Here is an 18868-nt window from a genome sequence, read left to right on the forward strand (position 1 = left end):
TTATTCTTGTTATTTTTGTGTGTGTACTAACGAAGGTGTCAGGGATTGATTTAGGTGATGAATGTACAACTATGTAATGGTACTGTGAACAATCGAAAGTACGATTTGTTTTGTATGACTGTGTGGTATGTGAATATATCTCAATAAAATGAAGATTTAAAAAAAAAAAAAAAAGAATGGGGCTAGATATCATCAATTGTAATAAGCAGAAATGGTAGAAAATAAAGCCAAAGGGACCTCCTGGTGGCCTACCTAGAAGCCAATAAAGGAACCAGGAAGAGAATCTGCTCTGCTCTTCCCAGGCTTCTAGGCTCACCCAGGCCCCCATGGGCCTCCACAGAGAACGTCCAAGCACATCTCATGGTTAAGGGTTATACAAAACCTACAGCCAAAGACAATCTTGTATTTGGTTACATCTCTATTCTGGCTTTTGACTCGCCTTCCAAGTTTCCTCAGCAATTAAATGGCTATATTATTCCAGGCTCGGAATGCCTATATAATGACGGAACGCTTCCCGGATGCAAAAATGTGTCACATTTCTCCTTTCCCTATGGCCCTCCAAAAAATAAGTGGTAGTTATGTTACATTGGTCATTCACTTTAAAAGAAAAGCAGACCAAGCGTCTCTGTCTTCGTGTACACTCATTGTAAAATCCAATACAAATGCAATTTTGGAGGCTTCCTTCTTCATTTAACCTATGACATCTCTCACTGTAGCATCCAGTAATCCTTTTATATAAAATATGAATACAATGAAGCTCTTAGTGACTTAAGAATTTGTTCAGCTCTTCATTAAAATTCAGTTTTGTTTCTACATCATTTCAGGTACTAATACAGGAATTTAGAAAGTAAACTGGAAATCATTAAAAAAATGGAAATAATAACTTGGATTGAAATTAAAGAGGTATATAAATTTCATTTTAAGGCAATAATTTTTCACCAAAGGTAGCATCTACCCTTCTGCTAAGTTTTTCCATCACCATTTCAAGTTAGTTCATGAGTAATAAAACCCAACTAGGCAACTTCCTTTGACCCACGTGATAAAATTCGAACTTTTTCTTAAAGCAACGGCTGCCTACAGAGCAGGGATTAAATCATTTATGAAACGAGGCTTCAAATTTATTGCCTGTAAGAACAGTTTAAATAAGTGTAGTTTAAATGCAACCCAGTTTGTGTTATTTGTTTTGTTTTTAGGCTTTAGGATGTTCATACAAAGAAAGCAGAAGAGTAAGGCATAGGAAGGGACCCAATTTTACAATTGCAAGGGTCTTCAAAGGGAAGTTCCAGATGCTGTGGGCCAATTTTTGGTTTACATTAAAAGAATAATAAGCACTTGAAATCTGTAAGGATGCCATGTCAACACGAGTTGGAACCATAAGGCATGAGATTTTGGTGACCTCATGGGCACAGCCAAAATTAACTCCAAGTATTTATATAACTGCTAGAGATGACAGGGCAAAGGTTGCTTATAATTTTTTTTTTTTTTAAGTCAAGAAATAGTACATATCTTTGATCAAAGAGCAAGGAAGTGGGGTACTTTGGGTCCTATTTTATGACACGCGATATTTATACACACAGACTATTCTACCTATAATACCATCTGAATGTTTAGATGAAAGCTTTTTTTTTAAAAAAAGTCATTTCCTGTTGCTAACTAGCTGAGAGGATGCACTTTAGAGGTCTGTGTGCTCAGTCTCAAACCAAAAGCATTGTTAGTAGTTATCAAGGTAACATTTAAAAATAACTGCCTCAGTACAAAAGAACTTCAGAGGAAATATGACTGAAGCTATCACTCTCTTCAAGTCTGGCCTTGGGCTGCATAAGATTCTAGCTGCATTCTCCATTACATTGTTATCCTTATCAAACAATGCAAACAATTTTAATGAGCTTATCTACTGGAACATATTGCCAGATATGTTAATGTAAAAACGATGCCAACCGTACAGGCCAACTCATTAATCAAAAGGTTCACAATACAATGACCAAGATCAGCCCATCCTCAAATCACACCCCAGCAAAATACAAGGAATTACTTTCCTACTAAATAAGAAAAAAGGGCTCCCTCACCCATGCGGAGGCCATCAACTACAAAATGCATAACAGCGCCCAGTTTTTTTTCAGGTCCATTGCAGACCAGCTTCTTTCTAATAAACCCAAGATTCCATGGAGAAAATTTTGGTGAATGTCTGACACCGTGACCTCTGCTGTCAATCCTTGCACCAATCAGCGAGCAGAATTCTTACAAAGCTCCATCAATCTGGCGGTTTAACATCACAGACTGCAGCTTAATCTAGAGGATTCCATCTTTTCTGCACACACACCAGGGCAAGCGCAAACGTTTTCCTCGCCATCCTCTAGTCCTGTGCTATTAGGCACAGCTACCTAATGGCTTCTTTGAAATCTAAAAGGGAAGGAGGAAAGGAAGTGCTAAGCCTGTCTCTCTTTGGAGAGGGCAAAAACATAGCATGGTTTTTTATTTTTTGTTTTTTTAAAAAATCAATGTGGAAGGAAGGAGGTGGAGGGAGAACCCTTGCAGGCAGCAGACCTATTCACAAAATGCTTTCCATCTGCCCGAAACAAGGCGTTTGAAACCGTGAGACCTCAATGCACACCCAACGTGACACATGGAAATAGATACCAAATAATCACAACCGCTTTTACAAACGCACGTCTGCAGCCCGGGTGGGAGGCAGAGCTGCTCCATTATATAACGGCCCGGACTTCCGCGCGCCCCCGTGGCTCCCCAGCCCCGGCGCCGCTCCCCAGCCAGCCCCATTACCTGTAGGAACGCTCCCCGCGCACAGTGTGCTTCCGGAAAGGAATGATGGTCCCGTTATCCTGAATGATGTCGTTGTTGTTCTCGCCATTTGGGGACAGGGTTTGGGTCGGACCAGGCATTGGCGCACTCCCGAGAAAGGAAACACCGCTCTCGGCTGGCTGGGTGAGGAAGGTGGGCTGCGTCTTCCCGCTCGCCTGCGCCTCGCACGGACCGCGCCTGCCGCCTGCTCACTCACTCCCTTCTCCCCGCTCCGGCTCCGCCCCGCCCTCCCGCGGCCCCGCCCTCCAGGCTGCTGACGTCAAAGCGCCCGGCGGCAGCACCCGGGTCACGTGGTCCGGGCTCGTCGCCATGGCAACCCGCTAACTCATCATACCGCCCCAATTCGCATAGGGCCGCGGCGTGACCACGCCAGCAGCTCCAGGCAGGCATTAGGGCAGGCTTACATCTGGCATGTAAAACACTAGGCTACCCCGCAGCCCCCCTAGCAGACTGGCCTTGTCTGAAAACCAGTTCTTCCTCTAACCATTTCCCTTCCGACCCGTGCTGCATTTGCAGCTGTGTACACAAAAGAACGATTCAAGCAAAGGGGTGGGGGAGACCCTTTAACTCCTTCAATACCAAGTTCTTATGCCATTTTATTTAAACTTAGGTTTCAGAAAAATATAAAAAGACCCAGTGGACTGTCTTTAGAAAAGGTATCAGACTAAAGGGGTTAAAATTCCCAGCTTCATCTCCTACTCTCCAACACCACCAATCTCCTCCCCAGAAGAAATAAAACCGAAAGCCTAAGAGGAAGCTGTGCTTCCTTTTAATCAATCTCCAAAGACAGTTTATAATAAAAACATTTTGAAATGTAATGGTGACCCAAAGTCCCCCATATCAAATTCTGAAACTGTCTCCTGATACAGGTGATTGACATCGACCATTTTTTTCTATTTACCTTTGAATTAAATGATCACCCCATTTAATATTTGGAATCTCTCAACATATAAACTGCTCTGTATGATTGCAAAGCAGTTTTCAAATGCATTGGCTATAAGACAGGTACTGTTATTACTATCCCTGTTTCAAAGATGAGTGAACTATTAAGGTTAAATAACTTACTCAAGGTCACATAGCTAGTAAGTGGTGAACTGGAACCTCGAAATGATATGCTCTTTCCAATGTGACTTGACAGCAGGGGTCTGAATACAATGGGTGCCTCAGTAAATGGTATGGACCAGATGCTTTACATACACCCCCAGCATGACCATTGTGAAAAGGGAGTTGTGAATGGAATTACTAGTGATCTTGCAAAGTCTATGGATTAGACTATAAGCTGCAAACAGACCTCATATGTATCCAGTGCTCTCCTCCAAAGAGGGGAAGAGGATTTGAAGGATTCTCTGCTTATCAAAAATGGTCTCTGAACTTTTGAGGGGTGGAATGGAAGAGAAATTGGGGTATAAAAGACATAGCACAAATATAAGTGGCAGAAAGTTCTAAGCTATGGCTCACCCCTTCATATTATTGAGAGATTTGTCAGCTTTATCATTTTGTGATACAGATAAAAACATGTAAAAAGTTTGTCACTCCCAACAATTCTCCAGAATATTTCCCTGGTAATAAGTTATTTCTGGTATTCAAACTTCCAGAATTAGAATGAAATTGTTCACAACCCAGATGGTAGTGAAAATACCAAACAAAGGTGCACTTTTTTTTTTCTATTTTATACACTCCTTTTGGAGTATTATTTTAATCATTTTATTTTCTACTTCTCCATTGCATGCACAGTGCAAAAATTGATTCTTTTATTCATAACTCATTTCATGAGATTTTTTTTCTCATACAGTAAGGATTCAGCTCTGACCTTAGACTTGCAAGATACAGAGATGAATACATCTAAGTACAAGAGCTATACACCAAGCCTCATATTGCAAAATGAGCTATATTGGCAAAAGAGTGTGGTCACTGCTTCAAAGATTCATGCTTCCTCTTATTATTTCTGTTACTCGACCCATGGTTGTCAATTTCGTTACCAATTTGTTCCCTTTCACAAAAGCTTCCTCTTTTTGGGGGACAGTCTGAAATTGAAAGGCATATTCTACACGTAAAATATTTAACATGCCCTCTCAATTTGGGGTTTTTAGTACAGCTTACTTTCCCATGATCCCACATTTAAGAAATATGTTGGACATATTCATGTTATCATGGGGACTAGATTTGTTGGATTTTGTATAGTTCATTGATTATACCAAATAAATTTGTGGAGCAAATACTCCCACTTTTTTACTAGCTGCTCACAAGGGAGGGGATTATGGCCAAAGAATTTGGGTTGCTGGGCTCAAAGGGGAGGGTAATAAGTCAGTGAAGTAGGTATCTAAGAGCCCTAGTAAATCTTCCCTTACGATTTCTCTGAGCCACAAGACTATAAAGGGACCCAGAGAGCACCAGAAACCAGTGATTACCCTCCAAGATGCGGGGTAACAGGGGTAATAATCTGAAAATATCAAACAGATGTGTTTTCATCCTTCTCCCCATAAATCAGGTTACATGGCAGTCATTCTCCAGTTTAGCCCCAGGGAAATGATGGTGGTGGGGGAGCAAATTCCACTTTGGGAAGGATGATATGATATAGGGAAAGCACAGCAAAAGGCAGGAAGAGGGAGGGCAAAGCTCACCTTTCCAGCCCCATGAGTGTAGGAAGAAGAGAATGGAGATAGGAAAAGCAGAGCCTCCAGTCTCCAGTTTTCTGTACTGAAGAGACCTTAGATAGGCTAAGAACAAAGGTGAAGGGTTCAAACTAAACTATCAGCTTCAAAAAAGAAGACAAGGGACTTTCTTTGTCCCATTTCCTACCAGAAAAGACTGCCTTATAGAGAATCTCCCCCAAAAGCCCCTTCCCCAAACAAGTTGCTTCATGGTGTAAACTAAAATCAGTGGCTTGGTGTGGTTAGGCAGAGGGTAGGCTTGAATTTGACACTCAGACTTTCCTTTTGCTAGCATGCAGTGGGGAAGGTATCTAGAAGTTTCTGCGTACCCTGAAGGGGGTAAGCAGAAGGTTGAACTGATGGTCCTTTTGGGAGAAAGTAGTTTGTGCGCTTGTATGTGGGGAGAGATGTCACAACAGAGGCAAAGGATTCAACCTGGGTCCACAGGGTGGAGCATTTAGAGCAGAGAACAAATAGAAGAAATAGCCAGTTCCAAGGAAGCTACACGGCGGTACCAGGGGTCAAGTCTGTAGTGAGATACTGCAAATGAAGAGTTCAGCAGAATATCCATGGATGGATCAGACCAGCTAGTCCTCAGCAGACCCAGATCTTGCAAACCCAAGAGACAGCGTGAGACCAGGAGGCCCTCCTCTCCCTCCACCCTCTCATGTTTCTCCAAGCCCATTTGCCCATACATCCAGAAACCATCCTGGGGCTAGGGAAGGGGAAGGGCATATTCACCCCAGAGGCAGAGCCATCCAATGATGCAGACCATCTGGAAGAGGCTGTAACACTGTGAACTGGCAAGTTTAAAACTGTTTCTGTTCCCCCAGCCCCCAGCAGGGAAGAGAGATCATTATAAAAAACATAACAAAACTAAAACATCTTTGTACATCTGACTGTGGATTAAGGTTTTGTCTATGTATCTAGGCCTACTTAAAATGAAGTGTATGCAGACAATTGTCCTTCATCTCCAATGGTCCACAGAAAAATAGCTGCTCTCACCAAGCATCATGAGTAAAGCAGGGCTCTAGAGTCAGGCCACCTTGGTGCCAGGTCCGGTTTCACAAACTCTCGTCTACGTGATCATGGCAAATCACTTTGCATCTCTAAGATTCAATTTCCTCATCTATAAAGTAGGCGCAATAATACTGATTTCATAGTATTACTGTTAAGATTACATAATGTATATAAGCAACTAACATAATATTTGGCATACAGCAAATGCTCATTAGTGGTAGATGTCATTATTTTAAAATAATATGTTAGGCATACCCCAAAAACATTCATTCAACACATAACTTGCTTTCTTATGCATTGGGAGCTGGTAAAACAAGAAGAATAGTCACAGGCTCTGCCCTTGAGGAACTTCCAGGGTTGTGGGTGAGCAAGACAAAAATAATCAACATAGCATAAAAAGTGCTATAATAAAACAGGGTAATATGGGAGCACCTAATCAGAACGGAAATCGGAAGTAGGTCTGAAAAGTTTCTCCAAAGAGCAGATACCTAAGCCTTGGATGGGTAATAACAATAGTTACCATTTTGGTTATTTCCTGTGCCAGACAGACTATAAACACCCTGAGGGCAAGGGCTTCAACTGTTTTGTTCATTGTTAGATTGGTAGTTCCCAAAATAAGACAAGGAATGTTGTAGACACTAAATGAATATATAATTTCATTCACTTATTCAACAACTATTTCATTTGATTCTCACAATAACATTAATGGGACAAATGAAGCTCAAAGAGAAGCACCTTGTCCAGGATAGGAATCAGGTTTGCTTGACCCCAAAGTTCATATGCTTATCCACTTAAAAGAGGATGGCAGTGTGGGGAATAGGTAAACAGCTTTTCAGGCAGATATGCTTTGGCACAGAGGTAGGAAAGGTTTAATGTCTCTGGGAAACAGCAAGTTGATTAGTACAGACAGAGAGCAGAGCACACAGCGGCAGGAGATAGGGCAAGGACCAGGTACACAAATGTCCTACGGCCAAGCTAAAGACTCTGACCTTAATTCTGAAGGAGATTTGGAAACATGAAGAGCTTTAGGGAGGGAAATGCATGGTAAAATTTGCCTATCAAGAAGATCTGATGCTGCTATTGGTGTGGGGGTATATTGGAAACGGCCTAAACTAGACAGAGGCCAAGGGGTTAAAGAAGCAGCACAGATATGAGATATTTGGAGGATATAATTGTTAGGATTTTGTGACTAACTTGTGTGAGCAGGGTCATTGGTTGGGGTTAAGGAAGGGTAGTGAAGGAGAAAGAGACATCTCAAATGAATCGCAAGTTTATGGCTTGGGTGGCCAAGTGGATAAAGGCATCGTTTATCAAACTAGCAAATACTGATTGAATTGCCCTTCTGGAAGAAAGATTCTTATGTGCTTTGAACATAGAGAAGTACATGTAGGATGTCCTACTCATGATAACGAGCAGTCTGCAGACTTCTCACGTATGGTTATCCATTAAATCCTTGTTGAATAAGAGGATATAAGAGTCTTGAACCTATGAGATATGTTTGGCTTGAAGATACATATTATTTGGCAGAAATGATCTCATAGATGAAAACTGCAGTTGAGGGTACTGATGCCCTCACTGGGGAGAAAGATAAGACATGGGATGGAACCCTGGGTAACAAAGACATTTTGGTTAAAAGCTGAGTGATAAAAAAGAAGCCTGCAGAAAGACACTGGGAAGGGTTTTTCCTGGTGAGGCAAATCACAGGAGGAAACGGAAACACTGGAGAGGGAAAAAGCAGTTTTTGCAGAGAAGGAAAAAGTCTTTATGGCCAAATGCCACAGAAAGTTTGAATAAGATAAGGGAACAGAAGTATTTACTAAATTTCATAAGTTTTTCTCAAAGTTATTTTTAAAAGTTTGGATTTCAGGTCAGATCTATGATTACTGAAGAAAATAATTTTTAACAACTAGGTATAGCTGCCACTCATTGCAAAATCACAACATTCTGATGAAACCAAGATATTCAAGGAAGGAGGGGATACCAAATCAAGGAGATATATATATATATATATATATATATATATATATATGATAAGAGTTTCAGTATTTGTATATGCCTCCTGGGTCCTAGTAAAGGCATTTTATTTAAGAAAAATTGGTGAATAATAGTTTCCTCCAGATGGAGAAAGCCCTCTTCAAAGTCAGCCCCAAATGCAGCAACTAACTGGATTCAGTAAGCATTTACATTTAAAAGTTCCCAGCAATACTGGAAGAGGTCAACATATTAATGAATGAGTACTTGTTAGCCACCAGATGAACTGATTCTGCCTTTGAGCCCCTATTTGAGTGCGATCAGGTCCCACCCAAAAAAGGTAAATCAAATATTTAAAACATATATTTGGAGAGCAGGGTTATTAAGGCAGATCCAGAAGAGACAGAGGCAGAGGCATGAAAACAATGAACAAAAAAGAAACCAGCATTCGGTCCCAGCACACAGGCCCAATCAAAGAAGACTGAACTGGGCACCCATCCAAATATTAATTTTCATTATTCCTACGTTATAGCAAAACTGTGTTACTCTTAGGACTTAGGTCAGCAAACACCAGTAATTGCATCTTGGCAGAAATTACTGTTTCTCGACTTATCCAACATATGAGGTTCATGCAGAAGAAGGATTTTACATTGCCCTGGATTGGAGGAATCCAAAGTACAATAGTACAGAAGATTTGAAATCCCTAGCCAGGGGTACATGTTAATCCTAATTCTAGAAGTACCTACTCATCATGAATGCCTTTTCCAGGTTAAAATGTGTTCACTGAAGCTGATAATCCCTGCTGTCAAAGGCATTCACAGCTGTCACACTACTGTTCATGGGCCTTCCTTAGATTGTTATCACCTTGGAATGCAGACAGAAGATTCCACTTAACAGTCACCTCTACTGCCCTGGGACAAGTACTTTCTCCTGTGTGTACGCCCTCCGTCCTCTGGTATTTTCCAGTATGGAAATGGCAGACACATGTTTTCAATCAACAGGCTTAAAATACGCTCTAAACCCAAAGTGATAACAGTGAATAACTACATGATTGGTTAGCTAGTAACCCTGGCCCTGAAATTGCATTGGTGGCATAGAAATGCATTTGAAATTGGTCCTTGCTCATCTTTTAACCAGAGGCATAAAACGATTTTATTAGGTCTTCCTCTGAATCTGATGAGAGTTTTATCATTTGTAGATGCCTCCTGGCTCCTAGTAATGGCATTTTAATTAAGAAAAAATGGTGAATAATGGTTTTCTCCAGATGGATAAAGCCCTCTTCAAAGTCAACCCCCAAAGCTGTGTTGATCCAGGATTGACTTTGGATATTACTTGTCCTTGCACATTATTTACCAGCCACATTTATAACTATGCTAATATGTTCTGAAGGCATGTTTTTTCAAGTCTCTACCCTAAATGATAGTAAAATAATAAGGTTTCTGTAATGTCAAAACAAAACAAAACAAAACAAAAAATAACATGCCATTGCATAAAATAAAATTTCTCTGTGTGTTGGAATTTTTTTCCTAATTTGTTTTCTCTTGGATTTATTCAAGCTTGGACTTAATTTTGTGTAATAACTCATAGAAAATGATATGACTGCAATTTAAACATACTCACCAAGCATTACAATTTCTGTAACCATTCAATCAAATCTGTGCAATGTGAGATTTCACTCTATTAAATAAAAATGTGCTTTTGAATGATAACATCTGGTTAAATTAAAAAGCTATAAATACATTTTCTGTAAAAATACAATTTGTTCAATGCTATAATTGAAGCATGTATTAAGTATTGTGGGAATATAGAAAAGGGAGTAACCATGACTGGGGAAACTAGGACAAGCTTCACCCAGGTAGTAACATTTGAATTAGGGTCCAGTCATTCATTCAACAAATATTTATTGAGCACTTACTATGTACTAGACATAATTCTAGGCATTGAAGATATGGAAATTAATATAATAGACAACATTCCCTTTCCTCATGGAACTTACACTTGTGTGTGTGTCTAGGTGTGGGTGTGTAGGAATGGGTATATATGGTGGGGTGGGGAGATAGCAAATAAGAAAAATAAATAGTGTGCCGGATGGTGGTAAATGCTAGGGGTACAAAAAAGCAAAGAATGGGACAAAGTGCAGAGGAGGGATGTTGCAATTTTAAATGGAGTTGTCAGGGTAGGATTCTCTGAGAAAGTGATATTTAAACAAAGATCTGCACAAGATGAGGGAGAAAGCTATGCAGATTTCAGAGAGAATGTTCCAGGCAGAGACACAGGAAGTGCAAAGGCCCTGAGGTAGGAACATACCTTGTTCAAGAAACAATGAGGAAGCCAGGTGTGTTTGCAGCAGAATGTGCATGTGTGTATACATGGGCAGGGGTGGATGCAATGGGGAGTTGTAGGAGATAAGGTCGAAAAGATTGGGTGGGGACTAGAATGGGTAAGGCTTTGAACAGCTGTTGTAAATACTTTGGCTTAAAACCAAAATTAGCAACCATTAAATTTGTAGTAGTGTTAGCCATGTCTATTGCCACAGTTGTGGAATTTTCTTTAATAACAATAATAGCCATAGTAACCCTAACACTTATTGAGTACTTTCTATGGGCCAAGTGCTCTCTTTTATATTGCATAGGTATTTAAATTCTCACAGAAACCTTGAGGAAGGGGCAATTTTAAATTCTATTTGTCAGATAACTAGTTAACTAGTTAAGATAATGTTAAAATAACTTGGCCTGGTCACAGCTAGGAAGTGGCATGAACATGCCTGTCAGATATTGAAACCCTTGCTGCTTAATTTGGGCAGAGAATAAAAAGTATTTGCAAAGCCCCCTGGGGAATTCCTGATATTTTCACAAGCATTGGGGACTACCAGATTAGTAGGCTGAGCTCTTGATCTTGGGGTTTGACCTTATGAAGTTTGTTACTGCAAAGGAGAGGCTAAGCCTATTTATAATTGTGCCTGACAGTCACCCCCAGAGAACCTCTTTCGTTGCCCAGATGTGGCCTCTCTCTCTAAGCTAACTCGGCAGGTAAACTCACTGCCCTCCGCTCTACATGGGACATGACTCCCAGGAGTGTAAATCTCCCTGGCAACATGGGATGTGACTCCTGGGGATGAGCCTGGAACTGAGAAAGCCTTCTTGACCAAAAGGAGTTACAGAAATGAAACAAAATAAAGTTTCAGTGGCTGAGAGAATTTAAATGGAGTTGAGTGGTCATTCTGGAGGTAACTTCTGTATTATACAGATATCCCTTTTTAGTTTTTACTTTATTAGAAGAGTTAGAAGGAAATATCTGAAACTCTTGAACTGCAATCCAGTATCCTTGATTCTTGAAGACAATAGTGTAACTATATACCTTATATGTTATGACCATGTGATTGTGAAAACCTTATGGCTCACACTCCTTTTACCCAGTGTATGGACAAATGAGTAGAAAAATGGGGACAAAAGGTAAACGAATAATAGGGGAGAGGAGAGGTATGGGATGTTTTGGGTATTCTTTTTTACTTTCATTTTTATTCTTTGGAGTAATGAAGATGTTCAAAAATTAATTCTGGTGATGAATGCACAACTGTATGATGATCCTGTGAACAACTGTACACTTTGGATGATTATATGGTATGTGAATATATTTCAATAAAATTGCATTTAAAAAATCAGATATGTGCACACCACCATTCTAGATCCCTTTATAGCTGCATTTAGGTGTTTCAGTCTTTAAATGTATATATATATATATTAAATCACAAAGGATACTTGCACCTATCTTAATCTCAGTAGGTGAAATGTGGCAAAACAGTCAGACAAATTGTAAAATAAGAATGAATAAAATAATACCAGCGAGGTGTCTCTGTTCAACACAGTAACCACTGGCTATATATATATATCCTTAAATTTAAATTTAAATTAGTTAAATTTAAATAAAATTTAAAATTCAGTTCCTCAGTCACATTGGCTACATTTCAAGTGCTTAGCAGCAATTTTGCTAGTGGCTAATGGCTAGTAATCTCATATTAGATGGTACAGTAGGTGACTATGTCCACCACTGCAGAAAGTTATTTGGATGGTAATGACTTGGAGACATTTTAACATTGGTGCTGAAAGTGCAACCCTGCTATTGTTTCCACTCAATAAAAAAGATGGAGTCATTTTAGAAAAAACAAACAAACAAACAAAAAAACCAACGCTTGCTCTTATTCACTAACTCAGCCTGCCTGCCACTAGGGTCTGATACAATCTGGGAGAAGGAATGCAGACTCCAGGGATGGGGGTTGGCAGAGATGGGACAGAAGGACCTACTGGCAAAATAAAATAAATTGCTGCCTGAAGACAGTTCAGTCTAGGGAGTAAGGGGTGATAAAGTCAGGAAAAGGCTGATATGAGAGGGAGGGAGCGCTGAGGGATGGAAGGCTGTTACAAGAGAGCAATTTTGGGGGGAGTGAGGGATTAAAAGAAGTGGAAGGAAATGAGTTCTAAATTATGGTCAAGGAAAAGGGGAGGGGACAGGAAGAGATAACAGGATTAGCAGTATTTTATAATGATTAGCCTTATTTATATTATATTAGCCTTATTTATAATGATTTTTTTTTCTGAGTAAGCACTAAATAGATATATCCATTTCCTTGATACCTTCTGGAGGGGAGAGGAGATTTTTTGTTATTTGTTTTCAAAGCTAAAATCTGCTTTCATTTTCACTATGCCAAAGACTATCGTAATTCAAACAACCAACTATACACAAGCCTGCTTGAATGCATTCACTGAAATACATCTATGGCCAAGTTGATGCAATTTCTTTATTTCTTTCTCCTATTTTATTTCCATGTTAAAATAAAACACATCTTGTTAAACTGAAAGAGACTCTAGGTACCATGAACAAATAAATAATCTTCCAGAAGACTCAGAATTTATCAAGAAAGGATTTTCCCTCAAATCCTTTCTGATTTTGGTATTAAAAGTCCAAACTGAGTGAGGAGACTTCTTAGTATAAAATCCAAAGCTTGTACAAGGCGAGAAAACAGTTGTTCTAACAGGTACCAGTGGCCTGCAGAGTTTCAGAGCCACTGGGAACCCAGGCCACCAAGCAGCCACCAGGGACAGGGGTGGGGTGGGGTCTTCCTGAGTCTCAGGCTTCTGCGTCGAGGCCGGTGCACGGTGGCCCTGGCTAAGGCTGTAACTCACTGTGGATGTGTTGAGGGAACATGAGGGCAGCAGCTGGGAAGCCATGTGAGTAATGGAAGAGAAATTCCCAATTTCTGACCTCATTCAAATTAAAAAAATAAAGAAAGAAAACAAAAAACACAACAGCTTATTTCATTAAAAAAAAAAAAGAATGCAACTGGAAATCATGAAGACTAGGTTTCCATCAGAAATGTTTTAATTAGAGCTTATCTTATGTTTCCTTGTAAACTTATAATGCCAAGTAGTCTTATGTCCTTAATTTACATTCACTGGTCCATCTATAGGGTGCAGCACACAAAACATAAGGGTCACCTTCAAGAAGCTTCCATTTATCAGACACCCAGGGGAGTGAATCTCCCTGGCAACGTGGAATATGACTCCCAGGGAGAAATGTAGACCTGTCATTGTGGGATGGAGAGCATCTTCTTGACTAAAAGGGGGATGTGAAAGGAAATGAAATAAGCTTCAGTGGCAGAGAGATGCCAAAAGGAGCCGAGAGATCACTCTGGCGGGCACTCTTACGTACAATATAGACAACACTTTTTAGGTTCTAGTGAATTGGAATAACTAGCAGTAAATACCTGGAACTGTCAAACTGCAACCTGGAACCCATGAATCTTGAAGACAATTGTATAAAAATGTAGCTTATGAGGGGTGACAATGGGATTGGGAAAGCCATATGGACCACACTCCCCTTTGTCTAGTTTATGGATGGATGAGTAGAAAAATGGGGGAAGGAAACAAACAAACAAACAAACAAAGGCACCCAGTGTTCTTTTTTACTTTAATTGCTCTTTTTCACTTTAATTATTATTCTTGTTATTTTTCTGTGTGTGGTAATGAAGGTGTTGGGGATTGATTTTGGTGATGAATGCACAGCTATGTAATGGTACTGTGAACAATCAAATGTACACTTTGTTCTGTATGACTGCATAGTATGTGAATATATCTCAATAAAATGAATTTTAAAAAAAAGAAGCTTCCATTTAATTTCTATATAAGGAAGCTCATACTTTTATTAATTTATAAAGCAATCAGACCTCCTAGGAAATTCAAACAGATCTTAATCATAACAACACAGGGAAAGATCATGAGTTCACAGTCAGCTGTTAGCTCTAGAAGCAGTTCTTGGGTCTAACTCCCTTACACAGCCTGCCCTTCGTGTACTCTCTCAGCCCATGCTTCTAATCCATTCAGGGAGGATTCTATCAGCCTTCAAGGATGCAAAGGAATCATTATAAACAAAAAGCAGTGGCATGCAACTTGAAAGGTGAAATCACTGCCCTCCCCCCTACGTGGGATCAGACACCCAGGGGAGTGAATCTCCCTGGCAACGTGGAATATGACTCCCGGGGAGGAATGTAGACCTGGCATCGTGGGACAGAGAACATCTTCTTGACCAAAAGGGGGATGTGAAAGGAAATGAAATAAGCTTCAGTGGCAGAGAGATTCCAAAAGGAGCCGAGAGGTCACTCTGGTGGGCACTCTTATGCACAATTTAGACAACCCTTTTTAGGTTCTAAAGAATTGGGGTAGCTGGTGGTGGATACCTGAAAGTATCAAACTACAACCCAGAACCCATGAATCTTGAAGACAATTGTATAAAAATGTAGCTTATGAGGGGTGACAATGGGATTGGGAAAGCCATAAGGACCACACTCCACTTTGTCTAGTTTATGGATGGATGAGTAGAAAAATAGGGGAAGGAAACAAACAAACAAACAGACAAAGGTACCCAGTGTTCTTTTTTACTTCAATTGCTCTTTTTCACTTTAATTATTATTCTTGTTATTTTTGGGTGTGTGCTAATGAAGGTGTCAGGGATTGATATAGGTGATGAATGTACAACTATGTAATGGTACTGTGAACAAGTGAATGTATGATTTGTTTTGTATGACTGCGTGGTATGTGAATAGATCACAATAAAATGAAGATTAAAAAAAAAAGCAGTGGCATGTAGTGCAAAGAGCATGTATAGTGAATATTTATTATTTTGCCTGCCCCTCCTTCTTTTGGGAAACATTCCTTTAAATGTTACAGTTCTATCAGAGCTTGCCAATTATAATATTCCATTCTCCTGGCCACAGGGACAGGCCTGTGATCCATGCCAGGCCAATTAGAATATTTCTCTAGAATTTTCTAAAATTAGAGCTGCAATGTGTATGTATGTGTGTGTATGTGTATGTTGTCCTCCTTATTAAAGATGTATTTTAGAAACAAGAAAATATAGTATAAATTATATATTTACTGTATTTGGTACAGAAGAAAAGAGTAGCAAAGTAAAGTAAAAAGAGCTCATAGATTAGATTAATGCAGACTTGGATTTGAATCCAAGTTCTGTTATGGGACTTACAAGTTGTGTAACCTTGGCTGAATGACTCAACTTCCTTTTAGCTTCATCTTCTTCATCCATAAAATAGGGACAATAAAATTTACAAGGCAACATTGTGAGACAGAACTCTAGGTTCTCACTTTGTCCTCTGTGGTCCCAATTTTTTGACACTCTTTCCTTCAAGAAGTTTGATCTATTTTTCCATTCCTTGAATCTGGGCAGGCCTTGCAGATGCTTTGATCAATAGATTTCAGTGGAAAAGATGCCAACCAGTTCCTGGCCTAGACTTTACAATGACTGTCAGCTTCTGCCTCGGTCTCTTGGAAGCCAGCCACCATGTAAGAAGTTCTACTAGCCTGAGGCCAATATGCCCTGGGGAGTACAAGCCACTTGGAGAGGCCCCAGAGGATGAGACACTCTGGAGAGAAAGAGAGAGCCAGAGCCAAAATACGGGGTAGGGGAGTGGGGAAGTTACCAAGGAGTACCAAGGCTCCAAAGATGTGACTAAAAAGCCATCTTGAAATCAGACACTCCAGCTCCAGCCACCACAGCCACCACTATGTGGATCAGAGACAAATTGCCTAGCCAAGATGATTCCGAATTCCTGATCCACAAAACCATGAGACAGAACAAAAAGTCTATTTTAAGTCAATTAATTTGGGGTGGTCTATTATTCAGTAACAGATAACAAAAATACCCTATTAGTTCCCTATTGCTGCATAAGTAATTGTCCCAAAACTTAGTGGGTTAAAACAATAGCAGTCATTTTATTATTATCCTTGCCATTCTGGAGGTTGACTGGGCTCAGCTAGGTGGCTTCACTTATGGTCTTACATGTGTTTGTAGTCAGAAAGTGGCTGATTCCTGGAGTCATGTCAAAAACTTCCTCAGTCACATGACTGGTGGTTGATGTTTCTTTTGGGTTGGGACTCCAGCTCAGGCTCTGGTTGGAAAACCTACAGGAGACCTCTCCATGTGGTCTAGTTCCCCCACAGCATGGTTGCTGGGTTCCAAGAACGAGCATCCCAAGAGAGCAAGGCAGAAGGACATGGCAATTTTTAAACCTAGTCTTTGAAGTCACATAGCATCATTTCCAATATGCTCTGCTGGTCAAGACAATCCACCCAGATTCAAGAGAAAGGGACACCAACCCCACTGATATCCTAAATGGGAGGAATGTCAACATGACATTGTAAGAAGATGATGGGACAGGGAATACTGTGGTGGCCATCTGTGGAAATACATTCTGCCACATACACTCTGCTCCCACCTTCTTAACCCCCATTTCTCAACATGACATGGATATTAGAGCAGGGATGCAAGAGAAGAAAAGAGTCAGTGCTCAGGTATTGAGTTCCAGAAATTGACTTTTAAGCCCAAGGAAGAGATGATAACCTGAGAGGAAAAGTTTGAGAGCCTCAAAAGTCTGATGGCAGTTATCAAAAGATTAAGATCCTTGAAAGACTCAGGACCTAAAGCTTATGCCATCAACCACAAGACCACGTATGTTTGACTGAGTGGAGACAGATTTGCCTGCTTTCTGAGACTAGAGAAACAGCCTATGAGTGCAGGGGATGAGGAAAGTCAGAGAGAAAACAGGAGAATTAGGGGGTGGTAAGTTTCCTTGAGAAGGGTCCCTGCCCTCTCCCCTACTCCAGCCAAGCTCTAAGTAGGTTTGGGTATTTGTGAGTAGATGGAGCCTGATGTCTGCTTTGTATCTGGAACATTGATGAGTGGCAAGTCACAGAGATTCCTGAGTCACCATGGCACAGGAACTGCAGGCTAGAAATATAGATGATGGGTTTAGGGTGACACCAATTTATCTACAGAGCTGCCAACTATTTCAGGGAGAGAGAAATATTCAGAGGGAGAGAGAACAAACCTACCCCATGAGGTAGTGAAAGAAACATCAGCAGAAAAGAATAGGCCTCCTCTGCTGACTGAGCAGGTTTTCCTGGGGAAGAGTTGTCCTGAGAACAATTTAAAAAAAAATCTATTCAGGGTTCCAGAAGCACCTTATAAAAACATGCAAATGTGGTGTGGTTGTCCGTATTTGTCACTGCATTCTCTCATTTACTTAACAGGCAGCCAGAAGCAGAAGCCAAAATTAGGTTGGTGCCATTGGTTTGGATCATACACAGTGCATTTAACAAGGAAGCTTCTCCCCTAGTTCGGTCCTTTTCCCGATCCCCTCGAACTGGACTCATTGTATCTGGTTCTTGGTCCAGAGGCCTCAGAATCCTTCTCTCTCCTGATTCGGTAGCAAATCTGCTCACTTTACAACGTGACAGTATCCCTTTCTTCTCCCACCCTAACGACCAGCTTCAGGCAACTACCTCATGCTTCATTGACCAGTCTCTCCCAAGAGGTTTCCTTGCTTCTTGACTCTTACTTCTCAATGCATCCAGCATATCACTACCAGATTTTTCTTTCCTCTTTTCTTTTACAAAAGTGTTCAGTGGCTCCCTATCACCTTCAGGATAAAAATTCCAAGCTTTACTTTTGGCACTTAAGGCCATATACGATCTAACTACCTTTAGAATTTTGTTTCCCATCATGCTTAGTAAGAGTAGAATTTAACCTGGTTACCTAGTAACCTGGAACAGTAGGTCTGTCTTTTGGTTTCAGCATAAGGAAAGGTTTCCTCTCTGTAACAGGCAAAGAGCCTGTAAACGTTTCTTTTTGAATCTTCACAGTGTCTGCCATCTGATTACTGTATTGCACTAGGTGCAGCGGGCCTGCTAGACCTCTAAGCTACCATTTGAAAATTACGTCGGCTTACTTCATTATAAAACTAGCAAGGGCAGAAACTTAGTCAAATGCATTAGGATGATGTAAATGCAACAGTATCTGAGCAGTTGCCTTCTGAGAGTCCCTGTCCATCCAAGATGAGAAGA

General features: G+C 40.4%; 1 protein-coding gene across 4 annotated transcripts in view; it reads right to left on the bottom strand.

Moving 5' to 3' along the window:
- MAPRE2 (microtubule associated protein RP/EB family member 2) overlaps window positions 1-18868 on the bottom strand; it is a 174621-nt gene that overhangs the window by 100694 nt on the left and 55059 nt on the right. Inside the window, exon 1 of one of the 4 annotated variants that reach the window (XM_037805529.1) lies at window positions 2779-3027. The exons of 2 other annotated variants lie outside the window; for them this stretch is intronic. In XM_037805529.1, coding sequence (XP_037661457.1) covers window positions 2779-2897 — 119 coding nt within the window. In that variant the 5' untranslated portion in view covers window positions 2898-3027. Of the gene's footprint in view, window positions 1-2778; window positions 3028-18868 lie in introns of those variants that run through there. One more of the 4 variants, XM_037805532.1, reaches the window with a different exon arrangement.

The sequence above is a fragment of the Choloepus didactylus genome, chromosome 16 (assembly GCF_015220235.1).
Source record: "Choloepus didactylus isolate mChoDid1 chromosome 16, mChoDid1.pri, whole genome shotgun sequence".
NCBI classification, from domain to species: Eukaryota; Metazoa; Chordata; class Mammalia; order Pilosa; family Megalonychidae; genus Choloepus; species Choloepus didactylus.